Raw genomic sequence first — 18002 nt, forward strand, 5'->3', positions numbered from 1 at the left:
ACCACCGCGAGTCTGGCAGTCCTGGGACCCCCAAACTTGTAATGAGGGCCTAAGTGTTTCTGTTTTACTTGTAAGTAGGTATATTTGTTGGACTGTTGTATTGATATATTTAAATGTTATATTTATTTTGTTTATATTAATTTTCATGTAATGTTTATTTATTTTTAAGTGTTTACTTTTAGTATTAAATGTTGTTAAATAATTATGGTTATATACGTAAAAAAATTCACATTTGTTTTAATGTATTAATATTTTTGTTTAGTTTTATTGCTATTCTTAATTTTTACTTAATTTTAAAAAGGGTGTTTATGATGTCAAAATTATGTTTCCCTTTTTAGTGATAAAATAGTAGTCAATACTATGTTTTGATATTTTTGATATTCTGTGTATATTTAAGTAGTAGACAGTATTTGGTGTTTTAACGGTTGTGCTCGCGTTTGTTTAATTTTGATATTTTTGGTGGAGCTTTTTTAGTTTTCAGTGTTTGTGTTATTTTTGGTTAAATATAGGATAGCAGTATTCTGTTACCAATAATATATTGGCGATATTTTTTAAGTCACTATTGTTTCCCACAATATTGTGTGATCGAAGAGGGTTACTTTACAATAATGCAGATAAAACACACAGCAATACAAAAAGCAACAGAACACATCAGCACCATAAAAAGAAGCCACAGATGAACTATAGATACACTTTTTTGTCATATGTTTAGATCTTCGGAATACCTTTTTCATAGTACAGTGGTAAAAGATGTATGGAGCAAGCACTGCTTTAACTTACCAGCAAAGACAGGAAATAGCGGCATTCAAAAATATTTTGTGATCTAGCCCCTATATCTTTGTTTAGTGTCTCATAAATTCTAATTTGTTCTGTGGTGTAGTAGTTTTCTTCTTCCTTATTGTTTAGCTCTCCGTGTCGCTCTACTTATCACAACACTTGTTAAAGTCTCTCTGTTTGAAACAATTGATCAACAATTGATCATATCAGACTCTTCCTTCTGACGTTCCAGTGGTTGACTGCATATTTTTAGCCCTTAGCACATCTCTCCTGATCACATCTTAGTTTTTTATGTCTAGGTTGATGTGTTTAATCATGTAATCTGCTATGTGTTTATGTAGTCTTCTCCTGTAGTTTCCTCCACATGTCAACATTTTTACCAGCATACATTTTCAGACTACCAGCATATGAAATGTTTTTACTGCATTTTTAGGTATATGATCAGATGTTCTATTTGATTCAGTATTTGGATACATTTCAATCCATATAGTTTAATTTTAAATGATGTATAGATTTTAATTTTTGGTTGAAATATTCAGAAGGTTAGGTTATACTTTAAAATGAAATCTTATTGGTTTACCATTTTATTCTAAAATTTAGATGTGTTGTTAATAATAATTGTTGCATATTATCACTTGTTACTACCATAGAGGTCAACAAGAGGACCTACAAGAGGTCTACAAGAACTATAGAGTCAGAATTAGTAATCTGTTTACATGTGACGATCTCCATTTTGAATAGTGAAGTATAGACCACAGGGCCAGAGTGAGAACACCCTTTACAGGTGTAATAGTCCAGAAACAATTAACATGTGACCCCTCCCCTCCCCGATTGCGGGGTTGGTACTCCCATTAAGTAAAAAGAAAAAAAAGAAAAAGAGCATACCTTTGACAAATTTATTTTGGTTGGTGCTAGGTTGTGCTACATGGTAGGTTGATGTTTCAAGTTCTCAAATTGAAGCCCGTTTTCAGAATTGTCTTCGCCACACTGTACTGTACTTTCTAAAATCCTCTAAATGTATTTTACTGATTCATAAATTGTGTGTTCACCCAAAACCAGTTTGGTGCTGGGAACTTCAAAGAAAGAGGGAAATATCCATTAGAGAGAAAAATAGACATACATAGAGCAATTACCAGAAAAAGGCGGTTTTAATAATTTTTATTTCTGTTTTTTAATATATAGTGCATTTCCCCCTCAAAAAAAAGCAAGTGGTCATGTAAAATGCCCATGCTATACAATGAGCCATTCACCAGGAATACAATTTACATTTTTTCCAGGTAAACTTGAACAGCATACACTTGCTTCAATTTTCATTGGTAACAATATAGTATTTGTTTATGGCATATTCATCATTTGTCTATTTTTTTATGAGCAGGGCAGTGTCCTTCCCTTCCAATTCCTGACACAGCTCAGGTTCCAAAGTTCAAACTAAACTTTACTATCTCCCATAGTTCGCTCAACTTTGTCGCCTACTGTCTGACATCTCTGCATCGAAGTCAAGTAATGTGGGAGCTATGATTTCTCTAAGCATTTCAGCCCAGAACATACAGTCTCATTCCACTCTTCCTTTCTTCTACTAATGCATATTCTGATACGTCTTGATTTGATGGATATTTCTGACTACCGATTCCTCACATTAGAATACCCCTAGGCGCCAGACCGGATCGGGAAAACTTTTCTCCATAGCAGAGCCCCCATTAGAGGGTGAAGTACAGCTCCACGCTGACTGCAAACTTACGCAGAAGCAATGAAGTGGAGCTACATATAAGCACCACTCCTGCGCAGTCAGTTCCTTTCTTTCCACATCTTCCAATGCAGATTTGGAGCTCTGCTCCCAACATTGGTGGTGTTCAGGCATCTTCTGAAATGATCTTGTGAGTGTCCTAGGAAACGGTGTCTCCACCCAAAATAACAGCTCTTGTGCCCTGCTGTGACTGCAGGAAACTGATGTATGTCACAGACCCACACAAAGTGTGCCTTTGGTGTCTGGGCTTGGGTCATGACTAGAAGTCATATGATAAATGTGCCCTCATGCACCTGAAGTAGATCCAAGACTGGGAGGGAAGCTGTATCTTACTAAACTGAAGAAGTCTCATACCTCAAGCTCCCAATATTAGTTGCAGGCTCGAACCAGTCCTGAGGCTGTACCCACAACCACTCAACTTCACACTTCATGTCCTCCCGTAAGTCCAAGCGCAGGCATAAGAATATGAAGCCAGACTGTGTCCCATCTTGCCACTCCGACTCCAAAGAGACAGTGTGAGATTTTCACAATGTTAGTCATATTTCTTCGAGGACTCCTACCACAGAACTGATTCCTTAGCTGGTCCCAACCCACCCTGAATTTCCCCGGCCAATGTTGACCAAATTTGCATTGTGCTTCTATCTCCCTCTGGCAGGCGTTTAGGCCCCACATTGATGCATGGGCCCAATCAGGTTACCACTAGTGGGTCCATCTCCAGCGCTGTGGTACTGGGCCCATACTGACTCTGGTATAGACATTGGCTCCAGTCGTGAGAGCCACACTGGTACCTGCTACACTGGCTCAGGACCCAGTGCTAGTGATGGACCCTGAATGGACTTCTGCTCAAGCCCTACCAAGGTCACACTATGATTACAAAAGTGCCACTGACTGTCATGCAAACCGCCATGAACCGTCGTGTTTTTTTTAGTTCTGACTCTGATCCTATGCCAGAAAGCAGGCCCCCCAAGATGTTGGTGATGATGAGGATGACTTGCTCCCCCTTCACTATTATGATGGCGCCTGTGAATTGGCAGGTGGTTAGAATTCATAGACCAGCATCAAATGACCCATATTTCTTACCAAGCACCCCACTCCAGAGTGCATGGTTGTGCACGTTTTGACCAATAGGGTGAATCTTTACTCATTTCAAACCACTCACATGGATAAAGAATCCAAGAGGATTGAGACTTTTGCCATGCACATGTTTTGTTCTTCCAGGCTAGCATTATGATCTGGGAATGTTGTTTGTTTACTGTGTCTTCACACATATGTCCCGTGGAACAGTGCCAGTGAGCTTTTGCCAGCAGTCCCGGAGGACCTTAATGCCCCTTTGGCTCAGACGATCCACGATGGGCAAGTTGCAACCAAATATGTTATCTGTTACTGTGGATTACCTGGGAAAGACAGTCTGTACTAGTGTTGTACTTCAGCCCATGAGGATACATTCCAGAATACATCCTTTTATGGATCCCAGCTTTTCGGTGAAAAGGCAGATTCTGCGCTAGAGCACTTTACGGACAGTGGATCTAATGTGTGCTTTTCAGGGCTGCTGACACCCTACTAAACAGATTCTGCATCTGTTCAGAAAGTGAAGAGACTATTCACGAGGACTGGTGTATGGACAGAGACAGCCTTCCCGACTTGTGCAGAAAGCATCCTTGTCCTTTTGAAGCGGTGGATAATGGGTCTAGCAGACAGAGCTTGCTCTTAGCGGTGCATGCCAAACAAGTGGGAGGCAGGGGCAGGATTTGACTTATTCTTCCAGGTTGGCCATCCATCTGATCAGACATTTGGATCTTTTGGATATTAGTGGCTATGCCTACCTCTATTTTCTGGTCAGGTACTATTTCCTCCACTCCAGAGTGGATTTTTAACAAGCATCTCTCTATTCTGTTACAGGAAGGCCCAGCTGTTGCCCTCTAAAGGTGCCATTGTGAGGGTTCTGTACTCTGGAAGCAGATGGGGTTGTTACTCTCGCTATTTTATTTATATGAATGACAGGGCACTGTGGTCTATTTTGAACCACTTGCCACTGAATGCCTTTCTTCAGAAGGACAAATTCAAAATGCTCAGCTTGACCCAGATCCTATCAGATCTGTATCCAGGCTGTGGGCTGCAGGATGTGTATTTTCTTATTCATGTCCTTCTGTCCCATAGTCGTTACCTGCAGTTCAAGGTATGCAGGAGCATTTTCAGTTTTCTGCCCTCACCAGCACCCCTCAGATGTTCTAAAAAGTGATGGCAGTAGTTGGGCTCATCTTTGGAGATCAGGATATCAGTAGTCCTGTACCTCAGTGATTAGCAGTCAAAGGAACTCACCACAGCCAGTCTAAGACCACCGCCACACAACAAGGGAAACCTGTTCACATCGTTGGTGTTGACTACCAACAAGCTGAAATCCCACTTGACTCCATTGCAGAGGCTTCTGTTCAGTGGAGCAGTCCTGGACACAGGCTAGTTCAGGGCTTTCTCTCTGCTGCGACAAGTTCAAGACATTTGTGTTATGATCTCAGTGTGTCAGGCTCGAACTTTAGAACATAATGAAGCAGCACAAAGGCTTCTTGGCATGCTAGCCTCAGGCATCCTCCTCATCAGCTATACCAAATGGCACATGTGGACTATGCAATTGAATTTGAAGTTCCAGTGACATCAAGGCAGTCTGACTGATATAATTCCAGCTCTCAGAGGAGGTGGCTGATGATCTGCAGCAGTGGCTGTTCGAACGTGGTTGATCGAGCAACAGGCACCTCTCCCTTCCACTGATCCAGAGCTGAAAGTGGTGACGGATGCATCCTTGCTGGGTTGGGGAAGTCACCTGGGGAGATGGAAATCAGGGTACTCTGGTCTATGGTGGAGGGCCGGCTCCACATGAATCTGCTTGAGTTTTGGGCCTTTCATCTGTCTCTGAAGGTCTTCTTGTCATCCACCAGGAGAAGTCTGGTAAGTTTCATAGACAACCCCACCGCCATGTGGTACTACAACAAGCAGGGCAGAGTGGGATCGTGGGCCATATGTCTGGACCTCTGGATCTGGCTAGGACATAAGGGAATTTTCCTGATTGTGAATCACCCTGCAGGGCCCAGCGAGGAATGCCACAGCAGACAACCTGAGGGGGGGCAGTGTCTTGCAGATCACGATTAGCGTCTACTTCTCCAACTGGCAGAGGGCATCCTCCAACATTGGGTAGAACACAGGCTAGATATTTTCACTGCAGTTCAGAGTGCACAGTGTTGCACATTATAGTTTCCGCAGGAACACGTATTAGCTGCTATAGAATACAGGACTATTGTACACCTTCCACCCCTGCCTCTCTTACTCAAAGTTTTGAAAAATATCAGGAAAGACCAGATCATCTTCCTGACTTCAGATTTGGTCTGGAGAGTGTGACCCCCAGACCTTCTAGTTATGAGCATCTGCCTTCTGGCCAGGCTAGCCCTTTGCAGGGACCATCTGTCTCAGCAACAGAGGTTGGTCCTCCACCCAAATCTGCACAATCTACATCTATTAGCATGGAGGTAATAGGCTAATAGTGAGTGGCAATGGACTACTTTTGATCTGCTGCCTGATGTGGTGGATGTCATACTTGCTTCCAGCCACATCCATTTGTGGCAGGCACTGGGAAGGATTTTTGGCCTGGTGTGGCGTTTGCAAGATTGACCCTTTACGAGCAAAGCTATTGGATGTCATTTTATTTGCTTTGTCTTTGATCCAGCAGGGTCTTTCGGTGAGCACTACCAAAGTATATTTTATGAGCCTTTCTAAGTTTGCTGGACCAACCACCCTTGTTTAAATCACCAGTGATTTATTCAAAGTTTAACACATTACTCTGCCACAGTGGAACCTTAACTTGGTTATGTGTACTCCCTTCGAGCTGATGCTTTCCCGCTCGCTGTGTCTCCTGACTTCAAACATCATCTGCCTAATTCCAGTTGCGACAATTCATTGCATGAGGAAACTTCAGGCATTTTTGATGCATTCACCCTGCACCACCTTTTTCCTGGATAAGTTGGTATTGAGGACCGCTGGCATTCTTGCCATGATTCACTTCCATGTTAGACAATTCATCACTGTGCCAGTGTTCTGTGCTCTCTCTTACTCTTCGAAATGTACAAAGGACCATTGAGTGGGTGACCGACTGCTGGTGGGGTTCTCTGAAGTAAAGAAAGGAAAGACTGTGCAGAAGAGTGGATTGTCCTCTACATTAAGATTTGCTACATTCCAAGAAGCTCCTGGCCAAGAAGTAACCTCTGGAAGGTGTGACAGCCCATTCCACTTCTGCTAAAGCTGCTACCATTGTATTGGCTCCTGGAGTGCTTGTCCTTGGTGATCTGCCACGTTGCAATATGGGCATCAGTGCATATATTTTGAAAGCACTACTGCCTTGACAGCCAGGTCCAACCAAGGGGCATTTCGCCTGATCGGTCCTTCAGGATCTTTTGCCCTGAGTCCACTCCACAGACTGAGTGGGTACAGCTTTGGTACTGATTCTAAGATGGGGAATCTGCAGTTAAAGTATCCATCAGAAGATCTTCTGTAATTCTCTATTTAACTACAGATTCTTCACTGCCCTCTCACCTCCCCATTCTGTGGAGTTGCTTTTTTTTCTATCTACTAAAAGGGGTTCAAGTTAGGAATCAGCATACTTGTACCAACAGTAATTCACTCTCTATGTCTGAGGGTGTGGAAAGGGAAAAGACATGAAACTGAGGTCAGTGTGCAGGAATGACGCTTAAATGCCACATCTCTTCCGGGCCAGTGTGGAATCAGCACAGAGTGCCATAACACAAACTAGTGGTGTGCTGTAACACTGCTATGGAGAAAAGTTCTCTGAATCCAGTCTGGTGCCTGGGGAATATTGTAGGGTGAGGAATCTGCAGTTAGAGTATCCACCAGAAAGAGTGCTACTGAAGGTAAGTAACTAATTCTTCAAGTCGATTTTCCAGGCTGCGACTGTCATGGAGAGATTACTTCACACCTTTGGACCTGAATGTTGCAGAGAACGACCTCCAGTTAAAACAAGTCGAATCCTAAGTACTCACATACACACCAGAATATTGAGGACAAGAAGACTTGTGTCTTGCAAACCTTTCTTTGAGGGAGGATTTTTCAAGCTTGTAATATATTCTATGCATAAAACAACTGGCTTTAAATTAATTAACAGCATATGAGCCTGTAGGTGTAAAGTACCTAATGTGAGTACTGAGCAACTCTAGCAGAAATAGGCTGCAAATACCTTTCTATGTTTTAAATCAAAAAGAGCAAGATCTCTTAAGAAGATGAAGAACTTTTCGGAAGATATTTCTGCCAGTGGAGCTCCAAAGAGTGCAGTTTTAACAAAGTATTCTAAAGGTCAATTTTTGTTTAAAAAAAAAAGTATTTTTACTTTGGCTCTGTAGAAGGTAGTTCTAGCTGTTAAGATTATCCAAGTCCTTTTGTGGCTCTGTGACTTTTCCAACCATTCCATAATATATCCAGGCTTTAGTGGATCCTGCTGACTCCCACAGCTGTCTTGTAGCCGTACTCTTGCTACCACCCACATATGGATACTTATTGCTGCACATTTCTCACCTTATGAATATCCTCTAGACGCAGACTGGATCCAGAAAACCTTCATTCAGCAATGGATGTCCAGCGTCATCCGGTGCTGCCACTTGACTCCAGTCAGTGTTCCATTCATCTATTTTCTTAAACCAGGTTTACTGAGTTTTTAAAACAATTCATCATGACTATTGGAATAAAATAGGACAATTTTCCAAGTATTAGAATGTAGATAGTATTTCCGTGAAGGATACAATTAAGCATATCAGTATATAGAATAATAAAAGTTTTAAACTAAAATACAGTTTAGTAGCAAGCCTGATCCTAAGTAGTATACTCTAAAGGTAGGTTGTGGTGATATTAAATGTTTAATTTGTTCGACAATAGGGCATCCTCCCCTGGCTTGCTGATGCCCAATTCAGAAGTCATATAAGAGAGATCCATTGATAATTAAGCACCTATAGTGTGGTGCAGAACACAGATCAGTCTAGGGCGGTCTAGTATCATCATTGGCATCACTTTGAAACGTAAGGACCAGGTTGTCCCATAGTGCTGCAGTGCGGCATCAGCGGAGGCCTTGTACCTCCTCTCGGTATAGGGCCAAAGATTCAGCTTCTGCCCAGTGTGCAACCTTAGACTGATACTGTGTGACTCCTGGCAGGGACGAGTCTTTCCAGTGCATTGTTATCATGCACTTGGCTAACATGTGGGTCGATCAACAGCTCTATTAGTCTTCCTGCGATTATATAGTCCCAGTAGGCAGCTCTCAGCGGTCCTGTCCGGGATAGCTTTCTTAGTCCAGGAGATGAGTCTCCTGCTGAATCCCATTGTGAACAGGACTTGGGCTAGTGGGTGCACAGGAGGTTCAGAGGTCGTAATTGTGCAAAGGCGCTCTATTTCAGTGACCACGCCCCTGTGTCAGGAACTGACCCACCGGAAGGCCAATCTGTTATGATAGTAGATCAAAAGGATCTCCCATTTTGAAAAAGAGTACTAATGATGCTAATTCCCGAATTCTCCTACATCTCTCCCTCTTCCCGACCCATGGAATATATTCAAACTTTTCAGGGTGGTCTTGGGTGCGTACAGCAACACAAGTGTTAGTTCCATCTCAGATATGATAACTTCTGATTAAATAAAACGATGATTGCCACAATGGTGTAAATTCCTGTTTACCAGCTCCACATTGGTACAGATCTAGAGCTCATTTTGTTGTTTTACCAATTCAATTTACTGGCAGCATTAGTTACAGTCTTTCTCATCTTCTGCTGGATCTGCTGCCTCAAAGCCTCTAATCCTTCCCCCCTCCACCACCAGCTTACTGTGGGTGGGACCTCTCCCTTTAGAAGGGCTTCCTGGGTTCCCCATTCTTTCTTTTCCCATGAACCACCATCCTTATGCAAAGTGGTGCTCTCATTCACACTCCTCAGTTTGGAAATGAAGGTTTTTGACCAGCTGAACAAAAAAGGCCATGGAATTGGTGCCCTTGGAGGAGATGGAGACTGAGTTTTAATCCCTCTATTTTTGATTTCTTAACATGGACAGAATTCTCAGACTGATCCTGACTCTTAACCTCATCACAGAGCAGGACAAGTTCAAAATGCTTTCTCTGATCCAGGTTCTGCTGGCCCTCAGTGTTATGGGTTGGATGGGGTGTCTAGATCTCCAGTACACCTATTTCCATCTGCTAACTCTCTCCACGAGCAGGTGTTATTCTAAGTTCATTGTGGGGTCCTAGCACTACCATTTCACTGTACTACCTTTTGATGTGACAGCCTGGCCAGTGGAGAACTTTGTGGGTGTTCACTAAAGTGTTGGCCATGGTGACGACTTTACTCAGAAGGCAGGGAGTCCATTATTTCCATACTCAGATAACAGACTGGTGAGGGCAAGTCTTCTGTGCTTGTCTTGAAACAACTTCTTCATACCATGACGCAACATCATGACTTGAGTTTTTACCCTAAATAATAAATGTCACCTCGTCCATTCACAAAGGCTGACCTTCATTTGTACTTAAAAGCCCTTCCTTCTCAGAATATTGCATTCAATTCACGATCCAATTCTAATGTTTTTGAGCCATGCTTGTATTGTAATTCAGCAAGCCCTCGCCTGCTGAATTATGATATCCATAGAACGCAGACTATAGCTCAGTACTGTTCTGAGATTTTTTTTTGCAATTATTTGTCTTTAAATTTACGTTTTGGCAAGCATGTGGTCAGCTGGTTTAGGCGGCAGAATCTTTTTTCTTTTCTGCTTGAGCACTCTGTCACTTTTCTCTGCACCACTCTATGCCACTGCACTGTACACCATTGCAATCTACTCTACACCACTGCACTCTACGACATGCTACTTTGGAACTCTGCACTCTCTACCACTGAGGTCTACTCAGCACCATTGCATTCTGTCCCACTGCACTCTACTCTAAGCCACTGTTGTGTACTGTTCACCACTATACTCTACACCACTGCACTCCATGACACAGCACTCTACAAGACTCCACTCTCCGTCACTGATCTCAACTGCACTGTACTTCCACCACTGCACTATATTCTGCACCACTCAACTCTGTGCCACTCTACTTCACTCTACTCTGCATTACTCCACTCTGCGCAACTCTAATCTGTTCTGCACCCCACCCCACACCACTGCACTACTCCACTGACCACACTACTCTCCTCTATGCCACTGCACTTTGTGCCACTTGTTTCAAGATAGCCTGAGTGATGAGGGGTGATACCCTAAAACCGGTCCCAGGGAGGACCTGGCTTGGCAGTTTGGGGTGCACTGTTACCATGGGGAACAGGGTCAAGACTGATTTGCATAAACCTGGGTCCAAACCGAAGTGGCATGACGAGCAAATAACGATGGATTAAACCCAGATCTGTGACTGGGGGTGTTTGAAAAGTTTCAACACTCCGTCCATAATTTTATTTTGTGGTGTTGCTATGTGCGCCCTAAGTGGTTATGGTATGCCCATGCATGGGTCCCTTGTTCGCTGCTTCACTGGATTAGAGCTAGCCTTAGATACCTGGAAACTGATCCCAGGATGCTTGCTTCTGGTCCTGGGAGAACCTGGCTCGGCAGTTCGGCTGGACTGTTCCCATTGGGAGCAGAGTCAAGATTGATTTGTGTATGGCTGGGTCCAAACTAAAGTGACGTAATGAGCAAAATAACAATGGATTAAAACCAGATCTGTGACTGGGGGTGAGTGTTTGAAATGTTTCAGGACTCTGTCCCTCATTTTATTTTGAGGTGTTAAGGTCAATGTGAAACAGTGCCCAGCGAACACACTGGAAGAAACCCTTAGCTCATCAGAGTCATTCATCATTTTGTATTATAAAGTAAACTCCTTCTTTGTGGGGTTGTTTCTGTGAAACAAAAGAAATGTTACAAGACTGTCGTATAAAATTTTTGCCAAAGGTGTTCCAACCCCGTTGATGGAGCACTATCTCTAAACATTCCCCAGTGACACAGTGTCATTCATCAATTTTCGGGTGCCAGCATCTGTCGGGGTTTGAGGCGAGGCCCCTGCCATCCCAGTGGTGTTGCGAACGGAACGAGAGGCCTTAAATGAAAACCTTTGTTTGGCCTTTGTGTGTCTTGGTAAAGAGAGAAGATGTGTCTGCGTGTCATCTTTGAACCGTCTAATAAATTGACGACTCACTATAGTGGGTATTGTATTTCATTTATGTATTCCGTAGTATATTATCACAGTTATTATATAGGTTGATGAACCAGTTCTTTCCGAGATTAGTGGCGTTTGGTGGGGTGGAAACTCCTTGCTTTTAATTTGGGACTTTAATCGTTTCTCCTTTCTCTTTCCTTTTTCGTTGTTAGCTGGCATTCCCGTCCAGAGCCCTCGGAAGAAGTGATGCACAGGTCAGTATTGTGATTTACTGGTAATTGTAAATTTCTCCTTCATTCCTTACTTGTTTCCTCTATACCTTATCTTCTTTCTGACCCCCCCCCCCTTTCTTTATTTCTGGTTCTTTTATTTTCTTCCTGTTATAATTGTGACTGTTCTTTAATTTTTGTTCTCTTAGATTCTGCGTTCTATCCTACTTTGGCTTATCCGGTGTCTGACTCGTAAATAGGGAGTTTATATTCGGCACAACTTACTTTGTGTACGCAAAATCTATCCAGGCAAATAATCAAGTTCAAAAGCTTTCATGCAAAAGGAAAAAATACAACCCAAACAGTAAAAAATGTACTCCTTTTTGTTATAGGCTTCCTTCGCTTGATACAGTGCTTGTAACGTTCTGCGCTTCTCTCTTCCCTATTTTGAGTTACTTCTGTTTCTGCTCTATCGCACTCTGTCTCCTCTCCTTGGTCTGCACCATCGGCACCAATACCTCTTTCCATGTCTTTCTCTTCTCAATCTCCTCTCTGCCGGTTCCTTTATTCTGTGGCAGGACCGGGGGCTTTGGATTATGATTTCTCTTTCTTTTACTGACAACACAGCAGCCAATGAAAACAGTGAAAACTTTAAACTACAAATCCCATGAACACTCTGCCATCCAATCATGGATCTTCACTCCAACAATAATGTGTGTCCTCTTTCTTTGTTGCTGCAGCAGCCAGATAAATGTTCCGAATATGCATGGTCTGCCTAAATAAGTTTTATTTCATTCTTTAAGGGTGCATGTTTTCATCACAGGCTTTGCACTGCCGCCCTAGCTCATTTGTGCTGGGATCTCCGATCCCTAGCGTTTGCCAGTGTGGAGTGGGAGCGAGGCCAACGGAGAGTCCTTCATGTATTCCCCTCAGAGGACGCTGTCCTCTTTCTGTTGCGCTTGACGCGCAAGTATTTTTACTGGCCTAGCAACTATATTACTGCCTTTTTCATACATTAATATACACCTGCTTCAGGGTTCTTCCCCCCCTTGAACTTCTCCAGACCTCCCAACATATCAATATAATGGCGTACTACGCTGATGAGGAGATGCAGTTTCAGGAGCTGCAAGATGTGCCTATACAGCACCAGATGGAGAAGAGATTGGTGGAGCCCCTTGGACACCATGTGCAAGACTCCATTAATCGGGCACTGATAAAGGCCTTAAAACCATCCACTCAACCCTTGACCAATTTTGGCAGGAGAGAACTATTGGGCGAAGGCAGTCAACAGATTTGCTTACAAGCTTATGAGTCTATGGAGGTTTCTGGTTTTCCATTGCAGTGCATAGGGGATCTTCTTCTGCGGAAATATTGGTGCAAATGGCAGCATCAGTGCTGCGTGATTATGACTATGGGGATTTGTTCCCACATGAATCAGCAAGTCCTTTCTCCAAGCCCTCTCAGTCTCAAGCAGAAATACAAGAACAATCCTCTTCTAATTCTGAGTTGGATGATTCGCAAAAAGATTCCCTCCCACTCCAGAAGAAGTGCAAGTCTCATCATGTCCCCTCCGATGTACTGGCCTAAAGTGGTCGGAATCTTCTTTTCTCTCCTGAGGATATAATTCATCCCCCGATCCACGGAGTGGGTTCCCAGTGCTGAGCTGCCCCATTATGTGCAAGATATATTGTGCAAAAGTTTTGAAAAAGAAATGCGCAACACTCTCCGGTCTGAATGCTCCCAGCCCTTCTTAGTCGGCAAAGGGACTGATAGCCCAGAGCTAGACCCCAGTATTGCGACGTTCCTGAAAAATTTGCCAAGGACCTCAAGAAGGGGCACGGTAGTCAGGATAAACTGTTAGACTTGTCAGGACCATTGACAAAAATCTTAGATTTGTCAATCCAATCCAAGGAAACAATTACTCGTCTGGACCCAGATGTCGTGCTGGAATGGGCACGGCAAGATGTTTGTTTTCTGGGCAACGCGGACTGCGCCATGTCAACTGAGCACACGTGCTTTTTTCTTATACGCTTGAACCCCAAACTTGCAGAGTTGGCAACTAAAGAAGCTGGATCGCTAGCTAATGCCATGCTTTTTGGTGACAAGTTCGTCAAAGATTTGGGCAAATATGTTGCAATGTTCGCATTACTGGACAAGGCTCAATCCAATATAAAAAAAGGTATTCAACAGCATTGTTTGTGCCTGGGCCGGGCGCTTATAATGGGGGGCTGAGCGCCAGGTTGTGGATTCCAGGCTTCAAGAATTGCAACTCAAAGGGGCAAAGGAGGTTCATACGGCTCTTTGACCTTCTACCCCAACCATTAGAGGGTGTGGCCGTTCCTCCAGTGGGTTTTGTGGAGGTGGTGTCTGAAACTCTTGGCGTGGGCGTTTACGATCACATCACTTTCCCCATGTAAAGCCCACTCTTGTATTCTCCTCCGAATGCACAATGTGTCCACGGTCAGATATATAAACTGCCTAGGAGGGACCAGATCTCGTCTTTTGGCGGAGATTATGAAGGATTTTTGGCATTATTGTCTGCAACTCCAAATCTCGGTGATAGCAGAATACATTCCGGGTCGTTCCAATACGAATGTGGATTGGAATTCTCCCTTCCTGCGGGATGGCAGTGATTGGAAGCTCAAACAACAGATTTTCCAAGCTCTTCAACTGCGTTGGGGATCTTGTAAAAGAGACTTGTTTGCTTCCCGGTTGAACAGTCAGATTCTGATTTACTTCAGTTGGAGACCGGACCCTCAGTCAGCAGGGGCGGATGCATTTCTTCATCCTGGGCTAGGGCAACGTCTGTATGCATTTTCCCCCTTCGCCATGATTCCATGAGTCCTGGCCCAATTACTGCACCAACAGGCGGAAGTGATTGTGGTGACTCCATATTGGAGAGCACAGCCTTGGTTCCGATCAGCGATGGCGCTCTCATGTGAATTTCCAGTGATGCTGCGAGAGTGAGAGGATCTTCTCACGGATCTTTTGGTCAAACCGCACCCTCTGATTCTACAAGGTCAGTTGTCCCTGATGGCTTGGAGACTTTCAGGAGACGATGGCAAGTGCCTGGAGTTTTGGAATCAGCACTGTTTTTCTTATCCCAATCTTGGGCCCCCTCCACTCATAAAAGATATGAGCAAGCCTGGAGGAAGTGGTTATGTTGGTGCTGTGAAAGGAGTCTGGATCCCGTGGGGTCAAAAATTCAAGTCATAGCCAATTTTCTGTCTAATTTAGCTTCAACAGGGATTGGCTTACAGGACGATTAATAATTGTCGTTCGGCTCTTTCAGCTGGTAATCCCCTTATTCAGGATAGGCCTGTGGGAACATCCTTTAATTTGTAAGATTCTATGGGGCATTTGTATGGTTAAACCCTCTCAGCTGAAGTATTCATCATCATGGTATGTTAATGTTGTTCTTCGATTTATTAGAGGTTGGCCTTCTAATGAGGATCTTTCCCGTAAACATTGTCAGCGAAACTTACAATGTTGCTGTGCTTACTCTCTTGTAGACATATTTTTGATGTCAGGGCCTTGGATTTAGCAGGTAGAGTATTTACTCCTGATGGAGTATCCTTTTCCATTACAAGGCGTACAAAAACTTAATCAAGGTGTATTTCATATCTGTCTTTTCCCCATGACAAATAGCTATGGGGTTCATTTTGACCCTGGCGGTACTAGACCGCCAGGGCTAAAATGACGGAAGCACCGCCAACAGACTGGCGGTGCGTGCTGGGGTATTACGACTGCGGCGGTTTTCCGCCACAATGGCCCCGGCGGTTGTAATCCGCCAGGGCAGCGCTGCCCAGGGGATTACGAGTCCCCCTCCCGCCAGCCTTTTCCTGGCGGTTTGAACCGCCAGGAAAAGGCTGGCAGAAAGGGGAGTCACGGGGCTCCTGGGGGCCACCGGCATGGGCAGTGCAGGGGCCCCCTAACAGGGCCCCATGGAGCTTTTCTCTGTCTGCATAGCAGACAGTGAAAAGCGTGACGGGTGCAACTGCACCCGTCGCACGGCCGCAACACCGCCGGCTCCATTTGGAGCCAGCTCCTATGTTGCGGCCGAGATCCCCGCCGGCCCAGCGGGGATCTCGTAATGACCGCGGTGGGGGTGCGGCAGCATTGGCGGCCACACGGCGGTCAGCCGCCCGCCAAGGTCGTAATTACCCCCTATGTGTTGTTCAATGTATAGAGGTTTATGAAGACTGTACTCGTTATTTCAGACAGGATGTTTCTGGTCAATTAATAATTTCTTTGCAGAAACCTTTTCGATCAGTCACTGCAGCAACCTTGGCTCTTTGGGTCAAATGGTTTTTGGCCGAAGCAGGTATAGACGTAAACATCTTTGGAGCTCATTCTGTCAGAGGACCTATGGCTTCTAAAGCTTTTTGAACAGGGGCGAGATTGGAGGATATTATGACTGCAGCAGATTGGTCAAATGATTCTATTTTAAAAGTATTTTATCAAAAACCGATAGTTGATGTAGTATCTGAAGTGGTAAATAGACTTTAAACTAGCATAATCCGAAGCCTCTGGTCCTGCCATAGAATTAAACATTTTCTAGCTATCGCGTCAAGAATTTTAGATTCTATTAAGGACACGAAGGCGAGGATTATCCCACCCTTCATATTTTTTATGCTATGTGTGCATTTTATGATATAACTGTTTTTGCCAAATAATTGTTTGTTAGAAATGGGGTCTCTGGTTGGTTGCCAGTTTACACTCTGTCCAAACAGGTACCCTCACACTAGTCAGAGTAAAGGAGAAACACACCAGGGTAGCCCCCACTGACCCCCTTGGTAGCTTGGTTTGAGCATAAAGGCTTAACCCCAGAAGCAAAGTGTAAAGTATTTCTACCAACCCCCAGTAATATAGTCAAAATACTACAAAATGGACACCACACCAGTTTAGAAAAATAGGTAATATTAAATGACCTATTAATAAATAATTACTAAACTAAACAAGACCAAAACGACAAAAATTCAAAATATACAAGTCAAAATATGAATTTTAAAAGATTACAAATCTTAATCCTTAGAAAACAGAGAGAATGCTGTTGTTACACAAAAGTACCTGGTTTGTGCCAAAATTAAAGCTGCACGGGCGAGCGTCAGTGATGCGTCATTTCCTTACTCGCAAGTGAGGCTGTGTGTCGTTTCCTTCTCTGGTCGGGTTGGCAATGTGTCATTTTTCTCCCTTGCAAGAGAGCGATGCGTCTGTTTCCGGACGGACACCTTCGATCCATGCAGGCCTTGCGTCGATCTTTCATGCCCAGCAATGTTGCATTGAAATCCGGTCGCACGGTGTGAGAAAACTGTGCTATGTGGGGTTTGCGTCGTTGTCAGCCTCCGTAATCAGGTGTAGTCATTTCTCCAGCCGCGTTGCATTGATCTCCCAGAGGCGATGCAGGTGGATCGTCGATTTTAGCCACGAAGCCCGCGGCGTGTCGTTTATCAGCCGCGTTGCGGAAGGTGCATTGAAAATTTCCCCGCACGGTGGTGTTTGCGTGGATTTCAGTCCTTTTCCACCGGCTTCACCGTTCAAGGGTCCAGGGACTGGATGGGACACCACTTGGTAGGGCAGGAGCCTCACCAGAGAGTCCAGGTGCTGGCAGAGAGAAGAATTAACAACAGGAGGCAAGCTCAACTCAAGCTCTTGGAGATTCTTCTCAAGCAGGAATGCACAACAAAGTTCGATCTTTGCCTCCTTTCACAGGCAGAAGCCTGGGCAGGATAGCCCAACAAAGCACAGTCACAGGCAGGGGCAGCATTTCTCCTCAGCTCTTCAGCTCTTCTCCTTGGCAGAGGTTCCTCTTGAATCCTTGAAGAAATCTAAAAATGTGGGGTTTTGGGTTCCACTACTTATACTCCTTTCTGCCTTTGAAGTAGGCAAATTTCAAAGGAAAGTCTCTCTTGTGTGTAAGATCCTGCCTTGCCCAGGGCAGGCTCAGACCCGGGGGTTGGAGACTGCATTGTGTGAGGGTAGGCACAGCCCATTCAGGTGTAAGTACCCACTCTTCCCTCCACTCTAGCTCAGATAGCCCATCAGGATATGCAGGCTACTCCCCAGCTCCCTTTGTCTCACGTTCTAGAGGGAATTCACACCAGCCCAA

At 44.2% G+C, this 18002-nt stretch overlaps 1 protein-coding gene across 3 annotated transcripts in view; it reads left to right on the forward strand.

The window, feature by feature from the left end:
* Nucleotides 1–18002, forward strand: part of LOC138287875 (POC1 centriolar protein homolog B-like) — a 1054814-nt gene that overhangs the window by 805448 nt on the left and 231364 nt on the right. For all 3 annotated transcript variants that reach the window (XM_069228819.1, XM_069228820.1, XM_069228821.1), the window contains one exon: nucleotides 11897–11938. In XM_069228819.1, coding sequence (XP_069084920.1) covers nucleotides 11897–11938 — 42 coding nt within the window. The remainder of the gene's footprint in view (nucleotides 1–11896; nucleotides 11939–18002) is intronic.

This window comes from Pleurodeles waltl, chromosome 4_1 (genome assembly GCF_031143425.1).
Source record: "Pleurodeles waltl isolate 20211129_DDA chromosome 4_1, aPleWal1.hap1.20221129, whole genome shotgun sequence".
Taxonomy (NCBI): Eukaryota; Metazoa; Chordata; class Amphibia; order Caudata; family Salamandridae; genus Pleurodeles; species Pleurodeles waltl.